Raw genomic sequence first — 15,756 nt, 5'->3', positions numbered from 1 at the left:
ATTCATATGTATCAATTTTTTTAATAAATAAAATCTTTTAAATTTTAACAACATAAATTTATTAATATTCAACGAGTCTTTTAAATAAATATGATAAATGATAACATTGATGTAATTTGAAGAACTAATTTAGTGCGTGTTTGATTTCAATTTAGATAATTGATTGTAAGTTAGATATTGATTTAAAAATATATTTTTATATATTTAATTTTAAGTTGGAAAATTTTTTAGAATTAATTTTGAATTCGTAATTGATTTGAAATATTGGTATATAGTTTTTTTAAAAAACCACATGTATCTCCTATTAGAGGTGAGTCAGATACATTCCTGATTATTAGGAGTCACGAAGCTCTTCCTCTAATTATTTAATAAGTTCCTATACATGATTATTTTTTTAATGAATTGGTATATGATTCTTAAATAAAAACCACATATTTAGGGTTTCCTATTTAAAAAAGTGAAAAGAATAAAGCGATATTCGGTAGAGAAAAATTTGCATATTGGCAAGCAAAGCGGGGGTAAACAAAAACAATGGCGACATCGCTCTCCGTTTCGCCATCTCTCTCTCTCAACACTCTCTTCTTCGCCAAAGCGCTTCCTCTATCTCGTCCCTCCCTTCTCTCTCTCCCTCTCCCCAAATCCCTCCTCTCTCTCTCCACGCGCCGCCGCACCTTCGCCGTCCGCGCCGAATCCCAAAACGGCGCCGATGCCGTCCCCGCACACTACGACTTCGACCTCTTCACCATCGGCGCCGGCAGCGGCGGCGTCCGAGCCGCTCGCTTCGCTGCCAACTACGGCGCTTCCGTCGCCATCTGCGAGCTTCCTTTCTCCACTATCTCCTCCGAAACCACCGGAGGCGTCGGCGGAACGTGAGTTTCTGATTTTCAATGTTTTCCAATTTCACTTTTTATTGAACTAGGGTTTGTCACTGTGGAGGCCAGTGAAACAGTGTTTCGTGTTTCTGAAGACTGGTTCGGTAGGGTTCAGGCTAACCAAGCTTTTTCAACAAGCTACAGTGCTAGATATGTGATTGCCTTTTAATGAAACGTAATAAAAATAAGCACTTATAAGAGAAGGACAATGAATTAAGCTTCTTTCAAATTAGTTTATGCAGTAAGCTAATCTGTAGAAGCTCTATCATTTAGCTTCTCTAGAAGCTGATTATGGATAAATTAATTTTAACTAATTGGCGAAGTTTAATTCATTTTTCTTCTTATTTTCTTATCCTATGAGTGTTTATTGGGAAATTTATCTAAACAGGGCATTAGTGTATTTCTGCTAGCATTAGAATGAATGAGTCTTGAATTCAACCGATAATGGTTTTTATATGAATAAATGTTTACAACTTAGCTTTTCCAGTTGTTAATTTTTCCTGTATTAGGGCCTTCTCACTGTGTTCATTGATCGTGCTGTTCAGTTTTTGTTCCTTTCTAATAGCATCCCTATTTTTTTTTTAACTTGTCATTTTTTGTCTTTACCTTGCAGCTGTGTAATACGAGGATGTGTGCCAAAGAAGTTGCTGGTTTATGCTTCTAAATTTTCTCATGAATTTGAAGAAAGTAATGGTTTTGGATGGAGATATGACAGTGAGCCCAAGCATGATTGGAGTAGTTTGATAGCTAATAAAAATGCTGAGTTGCAGCGTCTTACTGGCATCTACAAGAATATTTTGAACAATGCTGGGGTCAAGCTGATTGAAGGCCATGGGAAGGTTGGATGATGCTCTGGATCCATTTCCAAGTAGCTTATAGCTTTCTAGATATGAATTAAAAGATTAAGTTATTTATTTTATTTAAGGTGATGATGCTTTTGGAACCTGCAGATTATAGATCCTCACACAGTTGATGTTAATGGAAAGCTATATTCAGCCAAACACATTTTAGTTACCGTTGGAGGTCGCCCCTTCATTCCTGATATTCCTGGGAAGGAATATGCAATAGATTCAGATGCTGCCCTTGATTTACCAACAAAACCTGAGAAAATAGCCATTGTGGGTGGTGGTTACATTGCCTTGGAGTTTGCTGGTATCTTTAATGGTTTGAAAAGCGAGGTTCATGTATTTATACGGCAAAAGAAGGTTTTGCGGGGATTTGATGAAGAGGTATGCAACCATGGATGATACAAATATTGCATTTTTACAGCTTAATGAACTTTCTTCACATTCAAATTGTGAACTATGTCTGCAGATTAGAGATTTTGTTTCAGAACAAATGTCTGTAAGAGGTATTGAATTCCATACCGAGGAGTCTCCCCAAGCTATCACAAAGTCAGCTGATGGCTCATTCTCTTTAAAGACCAACAAAGGTACAGTGGATGGTTTCTCTCATATTATGTTTGCTACAGGACGCAGACCTAATACTCAGGTATTATTTTCAATTATATTGTTTTACTTTTCTGTAGTTATCTGTTTGAAATATTATAAATCTGTGTTGACAATGAAAATTTTTAGCTTAGAAAATGATTTAGAGGTGAGGCATTCAATTGGCCTTACCGATATTGACTTTCAATTGAAAACTCATGTTAACAATTTACATTAATGAATAGATCAATAGAAATAGTTTGTTAAGTATTGTTTTATATATTCTATTAAGTGCCTATATCTTCCCTAAGTACACTTCACTTAAAATGTCTCTCCTCAAACATTACAAATTCAGTTGCATGCCTAATTTTCTTTGAATAAATCTGTGCTGATGTCACATACTAATTTCTGTATTTTGCACATGCTTCTTATTTGTCTTAGTTTCCTTAAGGGTTGCATGTTCTTAAAATATTTAGTTCAATTTCTTCTTTGCAACTGTCTTCTTATTTTTATACATGGAACAGAAAGAGATAAAAACATAGTGAGTATATTTATGAACTGCAATTTTACTGCAGAACTTAGGCCTGGAGTCTGTTGGTGTGAAAATAGCTAAAGATGGAGCTATAGAGGTAGTTTAAGCTTATCATTGGTTTTATTTAATATATATTCGTATGATCTTGGTCTCACTTATACTTCCTAAAACTCTTCTTCAACCCAGGTTGATGAATACTCTCAAACATCAGTTCCTTCAATTTGGGCAGTTGGAGATGTTACAAACAGGATAAATCTCACCCCAGTTGCTTTGATGGAGGGAGGGGCATTAGTAAAAACACTGTTTCAGGATAACCCAACAAAACCTGATTATAGGTATTATATACATAATGCATTATGCATCATGCTGAACTAAAGTTTAGTTTTAACTTTTTATTCGCATTAAGCTGGAGTACAGATGAGTTTCTTAAACAAATATCATTGATAATCAATTGTTAAAATAACTGATAGGGGGGAAAGATATCCTGTGACAATAAGGATTGCTTATAAGGTTTGTATAAAATATAGGTTTGTATAATGATACTGGGACCCACAGGATTTCACCCATTATTCAATAATACAGAAATTATGGAAAAGTTTCAAACAGTCTTGCTAGTAAATCATCTCTTTAATCATTTGTTAGTGCATATATTTATGCTCTAGCTTTCTGTTACCCTAATGTTAATAATCACTCATATTCCGGAACATGCCCATGAAATTGGATGGTACTCATCGTAGCTTATACTCTGCTGTGTTTTAGTAATTCATAGCCTCCCAACTGATTCTGTTATATTCCTCATTATCTAGAGCTGTTCCTTCTGCTGTATTTTCTCAACCACCAATTGGACAAGTTGGTCTTACTGAGGAACAGGTGAGAGAATTATGAGTGTCTGATTCTAATGCTTTCAAATGGTCTTCCAAATATTTTAATGAATTGTGCAGATTAATGTTTTGCTAACATTTTGGTGATTTGCACAGGCTGTACAACAATATGGAGATATTGACATCTTCACTGCAAATTTTAGGCCACTGAAAGCTACTCTCTCTGGGCTTCCAGACCGTGTTTTTATGAAATTAGTAGTCTGTGCAAAAACAAACGAAGTTCTAGGTTTGCATATGTGTGGAGACGATGCTCCTGAAATTGTGCAGGTTTTTAGAGTTGCTACAGCTGCTCTGTATTGCTTTGATAATGATACATGAGTTTTCAATTCACTTGTTATACATCTGCTTGATACCCAGGGGTTTGCAGTTGCTCTTAAAGCTCGCTTGACCAAGGCTGACTTTGATGCCACTGTAGGCATTCACCCAAGTGCCGCTGAGGAATTTGTTACCATGAGGACACCTACTAGGAAGATTCGAAAGAGTGAATCGTCTGAGGTAAGTCAATGATTCTCAGCTTGTGTCTTTAATTGATAACTTGTCTATAAAATCCTGCATTTGATGATTTAAGTGGTAATGACTAATAAAATACATCAACTATCCTTACTTTGATCCTGGGAATTGAAGGGCACCAGATTTATTGAAAAACAACAAAATAAAACATAGCTTGGGTTGCCCTGTGCTTGGCATGTATGCACGATTTTCAATCAAATCAACAGCCTGGCTGTTGTATTTCCCCACCTAGGTCCTAGCAACGTGACACTCATTCATTTGGGCTGAAAGTCTATAATGTTCATCATTGATAATACGTGCACACTTTCTAATTTCAAACCACTAGTTTTGTAAATTTGTATAATAAACTTGTGTATGAGTAATAGTTGTTCTTTTTAATATATACATAACAGGGAAAGTCGGGTTCTGAAGCAAAAACTGCAGCAGGGGTTTAAACAGCATTACACTGCTTCAATTGTTATACTTGAAGAAACCAGCTGATGCCTCAAGGTAAGGATGGAGTTCTGTTTCTTAAAAGAATACAATTTTTACTTAGGCACATACTGCATTTAATTTTTTAATGGTGACTAAGGACTTCGATATTTTAATATATCAGTAGATATTAATATTTTGTGCGTGCAGTATTGCCATTTAATTATATATAGATAATACATCTGACACTCTGCATCTGCATGATAAAGTATAAAAGAAAATACAATTCTAGTCCTGTATAGAATACCAAATTTTTATTAAGAGGTTTGTTTATTACTGATCTAGAAACGCACTCGTAGCTTTTTCCATGGTCAATCATAGCTGTGTGTGATTCATTTGTTCTCCTTGAGCACAGGGCATTGTGTTCATTTGAAACCTTTTACAGTTTTACTCCCCTCCCCCTCTACATTACCCTTTTGTCATTTTTTTTGTTTCTTTTTATCTGTTTACTTAGAAAGATAGCACATTAAGAAATGTAATTAATATCATCATTTTATAGCAACATTTTTTTGTTTATCTCATCTATAATTAGTATGTAAATTGTAAAATATTAAAGAATTAGGTAGATATAAGGCCTTCTTTATATCAGGAGATATGAGGGCTTAATTGTAAAGAATAGTTAATAATTTGTATCTTGAACTTCTAAATGGATAAATAAAGAAGCAATTTTCTTCTATAAGATGATAGGTAGAGAAATGGAGGGAGTTGTGTTTGCTTGCTTGTATGAATGAAACTCTTAGCTCAATGAGGCAGGGGAAAAGTTTTTTGAAGCTGGTAGATCTGATATTTACCTCTGCAACTTTTCTGCGTTTCTGCCCTCACATCACATTATTAATTCTTGTTCTGTTCTAATATTAACAGTGTCATAATATCACATAAAATTACGAAATGATATGTAATTTCAGTTACCTGGCGGGTTGTCACTGAATTTAGCGTGGTTGTCAAATTGTTGGGAAGACATTCAGAACAATCTTCCGCAACTGAGTTTTCAGAGCAATACATGGAATATCTCATTGAGGTCGTGTCATACTTCTCAAGTCTTGCAGTGTAATTATCAGAGTTGGGGAGCCTGGTAAGGGCGAGTGGAATTTTTGGTGCCATTGTTTGCCATTTGTAATTTAACTTGCCAGTCCTTTCATGTACAGAAATAAAAGGAAATTCCGTGTGGGACTTTGATTTTAAATAATCTCTATCGAATTTGAACTAGTTGGAATTGAGACAAACAGCAATGGTCAGCATGAAAAATATTTTTCTTTTCTAATATATATAACGTTGTTCATCTCTGTATCTGCAATTTCCAGCTGCAAAATTTATCCATCCTTGGTGGTGCACAGAATGATAGGATAGGGCTCAAATATGCCAAAAAGAAATCAAATTAAGGGGTAGTTAAATTATAAAATAGCCTTAGGGTGTTATTCTCTTAATGTTATTCCGTTTTTATTTTAATTCCGTAAGTCAAAGAATGTTTTTGGTTACATAATGATTAAAAAAAATTGGTCAGTGAATGATAAATTAATTAGTAAAATCAACATATTAATGGCAACATAATATTGTAAGTGGTATATAATGAGAGCGTAAAGGGAAGTGAGATCTGATTCAGTAACTTTGCAGGGGATTAATGATGTGCAAATCGCTACGGTATATAATTCAGTTCCCTATTGCTATCATGCATGAAACATAGGGCCGCTTGCCAATTAACTTTGGTGTTACACCTTTTTTCTTATGAGGACTTTGGTGTTTGCACTTTGATGTTCCTTTGTTATATGTATGTCTCCCTTCATAACAAGTCTTGTTTAGAATTAGATTATTTCCCAGAAGTAATATTTGCTTAAGAAAAAATCTTTTAAAAATTCACTTTAAAAAGTTTTTTTTCCTTCAAATAACTTACTCCAAAGGATTTGCATTAGCCTCCTTAATGTGCATGCAATGGCCCAATGTGGTAATATGTATAAAATATGGATGAGTTATAAGATTAACTTGTGGAAAAAAGAAGAGAAAAAGTGAAAGATGGTCAGTTTGATTTTTCACACTAATAAAAAATTAACAATTAACTACTAACATTAATTGATAAAAAAAATATTAAAAATGAAAAAGGAGCACCTCATGTTCTTGGCTATAAAGAATTGATAGGAAAGTCACGATATAACAGTTATTGTATGATACAAAAGATGTATATTATCCGTCAAATTAATGTTAGTTTTTTATCATTTTGAGACCATTTATTTTTGTTTTGGATTGTAGGCATGATTAGTATTATGAATTTTTTATGTATGTTTTTAAGTTGGAGACGAAATGACAGAAAGGAGAAGAGGGGAAGAAGATGAGAAAATTGAGGAAGAAAATAACTTATATTTTGTGGTGATTTTTAGTCATCAATATTTTTATTATATGAATGACGTTAATTTCAAATGGATGAAAGAATCATCTTGAACCAATTCAAAAAGATAAAAAAACTAAAATGTATTTTCTAAAAAATAAATTATCAAATTAACAAAAAAAACCAAACACATCATTTCTCTTGAGAATATTTCAATACGCTCTTGAGAATAACATATGAAAATAACTTACAACTTATTATGAAAAGAATTTAACTATATTTTTTGTTTGGTTATGAAATTAACTTATGAATAAATATTTATTCATCAAACATATAATTAACTTATTTTCTCAAACAACCCTTAATTAGTCGGTTACTTTGTCTAGTAGCAAATAAATGAAGAGTAGACATGTGATCGACCGAGAATGATATCAATAAGTATTCTAATTTGCATTAAAGAATAAAGGCAATGACAGAATAAAAAAAAGAAGCTTAAATAATGTTTTGATTCTTATAAAATTAACTCCACAGCAGCCCCTCCGCCACCTTCATCACTGTCGGCGGCAAGTGCTCGTTAAACAGAACCCCCAGCGCCTTAGGCACCACGCCATGCATGTTCACCACCCTCAACACCTTCACTCCAACCTCGACCCCGAAAACGACATCACCGAAATCGGAACATCCCTACTATCCCTCATAACTGCAACTCTCTTCCAAGAACCCTGATTCAACCTTGACGGTGTGATCGGGGCAGGGGACGCCGTTTGATGAGATTGGTTTGAGGAAATCCATGAGGTTCGCCACCCACTCGAGACGTGTGACGGTGACAAATTAAACAAATTTCAGGACCTCATGAGTCGTGACCTTAGGTGTAAAAATATATTACTATTTTTTCTACTTTAGGTGTAAAAACAAATGGAATCAAAGTTGATTCTTTTCCCTTTTACCCTAACTAAAAAGATAAAACTTCAGCAGAAGAAAAATAACTCCAAAGAAATATGTTTTTCTTATATCAATAAAAAAATTAATGTTGTTTCTTTTTCAGAAATGAGGGACATAGAGAAAAAGACAGATAATTGATTTCAATCTTAAATTTTAGCATGGCTTTTCCACAAGGACAAAACTTTTATATATATATATATATATATATATATATATATATATATATATATATTGATGCTGTTTATTTATAAGTGATATTCAATTTTAATTGAAAATAATACCAACAAAACTCTTGCAAAACTACACTAAATTTTATGATCATCAGCACAAATGGTTAAGGATTTCGTGGAAAACTTTGCCTTCGATTCTTCAGCGTGACTTCAATTTTCTTAAAGTTGTCCAAAATTAGTTTCACTTGATGAAAATCTTTCTCTAGGAACTAGTTGAATAAATGAGTAAAACTGTTAACGGTTTAAACTTGTGCATTCCATTAGATTTTTCTTGGTCTCAATTCGTCTATAATACCCCAATCAACTTTCTCTTATCGCTTTACAAAATCTTAATGCCTTGAATCTCACCTATATATTTTTACTTACTTAAGCTTAAGCTTACAATTGTTTGCAAACAAATGGAAATAAATTTTATTCTTTTTCCAAACCTGTTACTCTAATTTAAAAGTAATACTAGTACTTCAGAAAAAGAGCAACTAATCAAGAAAATGCTATTATTTAAAAGATGCTATTTATGTGGAAATAATTAAACACATGCCAAACATTGTTCAGAATAATTAATATTTATTCGGTGAATACTAAATTAATTAGTAAAATTAACAAATTATTGGGCAAAATATGGTGTGTGCTGTGATGGTAATGAATGCATGCACAAAGGGAAATGAGATCTGATTCAGTTCATTTGCAGGGAATGGTGTGTGCAAATCACAACAGTTCAGTTCTCCGTCACTGTCACAATTGAAGGAACATGGTACATGGTTGCTCCAACAACCTGCAACTTTGATGATACAACCGTCCTTGATGTTCCTTATAGTGATTTTTATCTATTCAACTCATTGAATTATATATATATATATATATATATATATATATATATATATATATTATTTTGAGTAAACAAGCACTCGGTGTCTTGTCTATTAATAATTTTTTGTGTTTTAAAAATAATTTTAAGGATATATTAGATATCTATCCTACCTTTTGACATAAGTTTGTTTCTTAATCAAATGGTCTAAAGTTTAAATTTTAGTTAATTCTTAAATATAAAATAAATTATGTAAAGAGGAAAATATCCATCTTATATGTACTTAATTATTTGATGAAGATTGATCAGAACTACTTTGTACCAAATCATCAGCAACAATAAAAATATTGTAGATATTTATCTACATCTACACAAAAGTTATTAATGGATAAATTAGATGATTTTTAATAAAAGGATCATGGATGCAATAATTTTTTTATGAATTTTTAATAGATCATAAATAGATAATTAAAATATAATTTTCATCCTAAAATATGAAAATATTAAAAATCTGTTTCTATAAAATTTTTAGTACATTTTTTGTTCTCAAAAAATTGAAATGTGTCCTTTTCTTTGTTTGGATCAAGGTTTAGGCATTTAAACTTATTTTCATTGCTTTTGTACATCTGTTGAATATAAATAATTAATTTATTACTAAAATATTATACAATGTATATGTTAAAAAAAAAGTTGATCACTTGTTTATTTAGAAGACCCAAAATTGAACCTACTAAATAAATAAGAAGACCCAAAACCAACTTCTATATATTTGAGTTAGGCTAGAAATGTCTAATTTCATGTAAAGCTCCAACCACATTTGTACGAATAATTTTTTATGCATATTAGGATTTTATGCTTATTATATGTGAATTAAAATATAAAATAATGAGCAATATCTAAACTTTATCTCCTAACAAATCAATAGGCGAATTACAACTAACTATGTCATTAAACTTCTTAAATTGACACACATACATAGGCATTTCAAGAAGATCTTATTGTTGTTGTGGGTTGGTACTGCTTGTGAATTACAACTTGAACAGATGGTTAGAGTCTCACAGGTCATATATTGTCATTAATTCATTGCACAATACATTAAAATTCAACATGACATAGGTATTATTTTCTTTGTGCTTTGACTTTCATGTCACCAACTCAAGATTATTTTTTTTACCACCGCTTGTATCTCGTGCCCCTAACTTATGTAAAATGCAACAAGGTGAATAGCTTCCACATAGATAACCAATACTAACTTTTTCTCTGAATATAAAACTTTATTAACTAATTCATATGTTTTAAAAAAATTGATTAATTTAATATGTAACATTAAATTTGTTAACAATTTATATTATTTTTTTAATATTTTTTTATAACTACTTACCGTCATCATGTCTCTCTTTTCACGTAATTACTTTATATTTAATTAACATGTTACTCTTCCTCCTCAATCCTTGTAAGAGAAATAATACATTTATCGTAAAGTAATTAAAGATATTTTGGTAAAAAAATAATTAATGTAAAAGACATCATGAAAATAGTCTTATAAAAATTATCAAATTTAGTGAAAAAAATAAAAGAAAGGACATATAAATTTGAGAAAAAGTCTCATATTTAGATGAGAAGGTAGCATGAAAAAAAAATAATGATGCATTTGCATGAAAAATGTATATTTGAGTCAAAAGCTAGCATGAAAAAATTAATGATACATTTGCATCCATCATCAAGACCATTTCAATCAACCCTGGTTTTAGGGGGTATGGATACAACAAAGGGTTGTAATTCTAACTACAAGCTTCCATGTTTCTTTTGCATCACTTGTTTTTTACTTGACATTGTGAAACTAAATATGTTAAAAAAAAACTATGGGGTGACTATGTTTATCAAATAAGTGTAAAGTCAACTAGGGAATCTTAAATTCAAAACATGATATTTCACTCAAAGGATAACTCCTTCCCTTTGTTATTAGTTATTTTTCAAAGGATACAACTTTTCTAAATTGCATGAATTATTTAGTAATTAATACTTTTTCTCAAAACATAACCGATGAGCGGAATTAAAAAATATATATTTTAAGGTTATAATATTGTTTTGACAAAGACAAATGACCTAATTAGAGGCTCACAACAAGAAGATTCCTATGAAATAAGTGTGAGAATTTTCAAGATGCATGTTACATAAAAAAGAAGTATAAAATCAAGATATACAAATAATTAGTGTAAAGGGGAAAAAAGGTAAAGAAGGTCTCTAATTTTATAATTTTTTTTTATTAATGGCAATAATCAATATCGTCCCGGACACGTGTAAGGCGATCAATAGCTTAGAACCCACATTTTGAGGGTGCCCACAACTTTTAAAAAATATAAAAAAATATTAACTTTATTTTGGTGAACTTTTTAATATATAAAAATTTTGTGTATTATTTTTTTATGGTTAAATTTATAAATTCATGAAATTTTTTGTTGACGAATTATTTATAAAATATATTTCCGTTGTTTAGGGGTCCTTTTTTTAATTTTTGTTCCGGCCCCAAAAAATGTCCGAGACGAGATTGACAATAATTTATCAAAATATATATTAAATCATCAATAAATATGGTTAATTTTTTCTAAAATGAAAACATGGAGAAATATTAACTATTTTCTATTCATTATTTTATAACACAATAATATCCTGTTTATCTAATTCTCATTTTTATATTATATATTTACCCGAAAACATGTATGAATATCTTATTTACTTTCAAGACCATATACACGTTGTCCATCAACATTCTGTTTTGGTCGAACCTATCACAAACACATATGCTGGAAGGTCCTTTGTAACTCATAATTTATTTTGTCAAACACACTTACACATATGATTGATTTATGTCCTTGAATCATGTTTATATAATTATAACACGGAGAGAAGAAATGAAACCATTTGAGATTTTGTAATAAATAAAAATGAAATCTCCATGAATAACCATTATTTATTAGTATATTAATTTGACAGATTTTTATGGTAGTGAATGAGATTAAGACATTTTGTTTTTTTAGAATGATTGAATCAAGTTATTATAATTAATGTGTATGCACGTGTTTGAAGTTGTGACTCATTGAAGAAATGATCATTTATTGATAGTTAGAAACTTTTCCTTACTTTCATGTGAAAGTTTAAGTTTTTGGTTAAAAATGACCTGGGCTACGGTGGACCAATGAATTTAAGTTTTTTTTTTTTTTATAGTGAAAACCAATGAATTTAAGCTGTCATGGTAATCTAGTTTTCAATGACCACCATATCTATTATTTGCATTAAATTTAATGGTTAAGATTTGTCTCATGAAATATTCTACTGCAGTTTTTAGTAATCAAGTCAAGTTTTTATCATGTAATTGTACTGTATTTGACTTATTTGTCTATAGGTAATAATAGAATTAAAATAATTTAGACATTTGATAAGCAAGATCATTTATGATATCGTCGTTGTGAACTTGTCGGTGTCACCATTGGTAAGGGTTAAAATAATTTCTTCCCTATTCGAAGAGTATGGTTGCCCTTGTTGATAACATGCTACTCTTGGAAGTCTTCAGTGTGGTGGAAGAGGGTGGAATAGAAATGGGGTGGGGAGAGTTTGGGGTTCCATCACATTCAAATGCATGCGTGGTTTAGACTCGTAGATGATTTGTTAAAACACATAATTCATTGTGGACCATGTGTATCCACTGTATCTTCCCAAAAATGTGTTTCATAGTTTTTAAAAATGTTTTCTAATCATGATGTGTTGCACATATTTATGTAAATATTATACATATATTAATTTAAAATATAATATTTATATCACATTTTTTTTTATTAATTTATAATTTATTATAAATTTTTTGTTATAAGCAATAATGATTTTAGGGCATTATGTGTATTTATTATTAAAAAATTTATATAAATTATTAATATTTTTTGGTGAAGTTATGGTTAAAAATAAAATGTTTTAGAAGCAACTTATAGTTTTCTTCCTATATAATAATTAGAAACATGGACATTCTAGATGATATGGAAAATGTGACATACTTATAAATTATGTGTAACAAAATATAAGTAATATTATAAGTTATTTCTGTCGAACTTATTTGAAAATTGATACATTTTATTAATTCTTCAATTATGTTAATATTATAATAATTGATTTATCAATAATATCATCTATAAAGGACAAAATACATTCATTATTCTCTCTCTTAAATATTTTTTCATTTCATACTTAATTATTGGTGAAATTTTAGATATGTGTGATATAGAAATTTATTTAAGCTAGATTAATGTACAAGTGACATACAAAATTATCTTGACATTACAGTAATATTATTAAGTTTAAGTCACATATATACAGTTATATTAAATACTTAAATTGAGATCTTTTTCACTTACAATACTAATCCAAGAGTAAAATAACTAAAATATATAAGTTTTATACCCACTAATAAAAAATATTATTAATTTTTACATTGCAAAAATGTTTCACATGTTAGAAAAAAAATCTATCCATGTTAACTAGATCGTGTATAGACATTTTGGGGCCTAAGACCAAAATATTAAAGAGGTTTTTTCTTTACAAGAATTTTAAAGAGACTTAGTATATTATATAAAATATCAATTTTTATATTAATCTTCTAGCTTTTTTAGTTACAAAATCAGTATTATCTATAGGTGATTGTTCTATAACATTTTCCTTATTGTCAGTATGATGTATTAGTGGTTGTTCTATTACATTTTTCACCTATTGGACTTGCTTTTGCGTCATTTTTATGAATAATAACAAATTTATCAAGGGCACCACGTTGAAATTCAATTAGCTTTTCAATTTTTCATTTTTTCTTCAATTTTTTATAACCAGATTCATACTTTCTATTTGACATTTTCTTTTGTAAATAATCAAAATAAAAAATTAACTAAATATTAAAGAAATCTAAATAAACTAAACTTTAAAATAAATATAGAAAATGATGATCGATAAATAACACGATAGAACCTGGAATTGGAAACAGACAGAGATTTTGTTATTTAGATGTTGTGTTAGGCGTAAGGGTGCTACGTGATACGTGTTGTATTGCTGCGTACCTAGAGTCATGCCCGTGAAATGAATTGTTTCACCAATCCACTAGGATGGAGATGAAAGGCTCCGTATACGCCGAGATATATGCGGTTTATAGGCATTCAGAATCCAAACGATGTCAAATCCAGAGAGGTTAAGCCGTGGAGACAAAGTTTGATCAATAGACAATAGGTTTCATTCAAGGGAAGGAGAAGAATAGATTTTTTTTTTATGAAGAGAAGATGAGGAGATGAAAAAATGTGAAGAATGAAGTATGGAGAGTGAGATACGTTAGTTAGAAAATTGAGACGTGTTAAAGAAAAGTTAATAGAGATTTACTTTTTTAGGATAAATAAAATACTTTAAATGACATTAATTGTTATATTGGTTAATTTTTAAAAAAATGATATTGATTGACTAATTTTTAGGGAAGAGAGAGATTTTAAATTATTTTATTTTGATCAGTTAAAATTTGTTAATAGTTAATAATAAAAAATTTGTAAGAACTTAAAAAATATATTTTTTTAGGCCTTGAACTAATGTCTAATTTGTCTACTAATTTGCATGGCGGTGCATGTTAACAAAAAAAAGATCTCTTGTTTCTCATCTTAAGTAAAATGTTAGGGAATAGCTATATTCACTCCCCTTTACACTAATGCACTCCCCTCCTCATTTTTTATACCTAGACTATCCCACTAAACACATTATTCTGGTCCCTCTCATCCTCTCATACAATCTTGAAAAAGGAGACTCCCCTTCTCATTTTTTTCCTTCCAAATTACCATGTAAAACACATTTCCCCATTCTCTTTCTCCCTCAATTTAATTACTTTTCAAGAAAAGTACAGTACAATTCTTCGCATTTTGATATTTTTGATTCACTTCATCTCACTGGGTTCTCCCTTTCGTGGCAATTCTATTTCTATTTCTATAGTTCTGTCATGTTTGTACTTTCGAGAGGCCTCATTTCTCACATGCAATGTTTTGCATGTCACAGTGCAGGATGAGTGTAATGAGGGGTAAAGTGTGGAAAGAGCGCGATAAAGTGTTTGAAAGCTCTGGCCTTATTTTGGGATATGAGGTTCTAGAATTTCAATTATTGTGCTATGGGTGGATTGATAACACTGCATCTTTTATTTTTTTATTTTTTTTGAGTTGTTTGTTAACTTAATCATTTTACGTGAATAAATATATTTTATTTTTGTAATAATTTAAAACCTCATATAATTTAATTTGAATATTTTAATTAAAGTAATTTTAATGTTTTACTTTGCATGCACAAAACATTTTAAAAATTATATAATTATGGTACACCTATTAATTTTAATTGTTAAGGTTTAACCTATATAGTATATATAGCTAGAAAAAACTTGCATAATATATATTTTAATAATTTATTTAAAGTAATTTTAAAATATTGTTGTACCCGATAATTGAATAAAGAGGAAATAGACTAAAATAAAAAATATAAAATTTTATTATTATATATTGAAACTTTAAATTTATTAGTTTTAAAAAATACAAAATTTCTTGAAACTCTAAATTCTAAAAATATAATAATATTTGTAATCATGTTAAATCCATTTTTTAATAATATATTAGTTTTAATTAAATTAAATATAAAATAATTTTTTATAAAATAATAAATTTATTAATATAATTTTATTTTATCTGTAATAGAAAAACCCTTAAAATTTACCCGG

General features: G+C 30.0%; 1 protein-coding gene across 1 annotated transcript; it reads left to right on the top strand.

The window, feature by feature from the left end:
* Nucleotides 1-468: 468 nt before the first annotated feature.
* LOC114372423 (glutathione reductase, chloroplastic-like) lies at nucleotides 469-5,980 on the top strand. The gene is made up of 11 exons (XM_028329962.1): nucleotides 469-869; nucleotides 1,486-1,711; nucleotides 1,823-2,101; nucleotides 2,187-2,363; nucleotides 2,875-2,928; nucleotides 3,018-3,166; nucleotides 3,638-3,701; nucleotides 3,809-3,979; nucleotides 4,070-4,207; nucleotides 4,615-4,711; nucleotides 5,599-5,980. Exons 1-10 carry the CDS (start codon nucleotides 532-534, stop codon nucleotides 4,654-4,656), a joined length of 1,638 nt encoding a protein of 545 aa, XP_028185763.1. The 5' UTR covers nucleotides 469-531; the 3' UTR covers nucleotides 4,657-4,711; nucleotides 5,599-5,980.
* The last annotated feature ends 9,776 nt before the right edge of the window (nucleotides 5,981-15,756 follow it).

The sequence above is a fragment of the Glycine soja genome, chromosome 10, assembly GCF_004193775.1.
Source record: "Glycine soja cultivar W05 chromosome 10, ASM419377v2, whole genome shotgun sequence".
Classification (NCBI taxonomy): Eukaryota; Viridiplantae; Streptophyta; class Magnoliopsida; order Fabales; family Fabaceae; genus Glycine; species Glycine soja.
Note: the sequence above shows the minus strand (reverse complement) of the source record. Positions and strands in the feature narration are given on the sequence as shown.

What these genes read in the sequence shown, in the direction of transcription:
- LOC114372423 (XM_028329962.1), top strand. Translation starts at nt 532, where the DNA reads ATGGCGACATCGCTCTCCGTTTCGCCATCTCTCTCTCTCAACACTCTC. An exon ending in CCAACAAAACCTGATTATAG is followed by an intron (nt 3,167 to 3,637) that starts GTATTATATACA and finishes CTCATTATCTAG; the next exon opens with AGCTGTTCCTTCTGCTGTAT. An exon ending in ATGCTCCTGAAATTGTGCAG is followed by an intron (nt 3,980 to 4,069) that starts GTTTTTAGAGTT and finishes CTTGATACCCAG; the next exon opens with GGGTTTGCAGTTGCTCTTAA.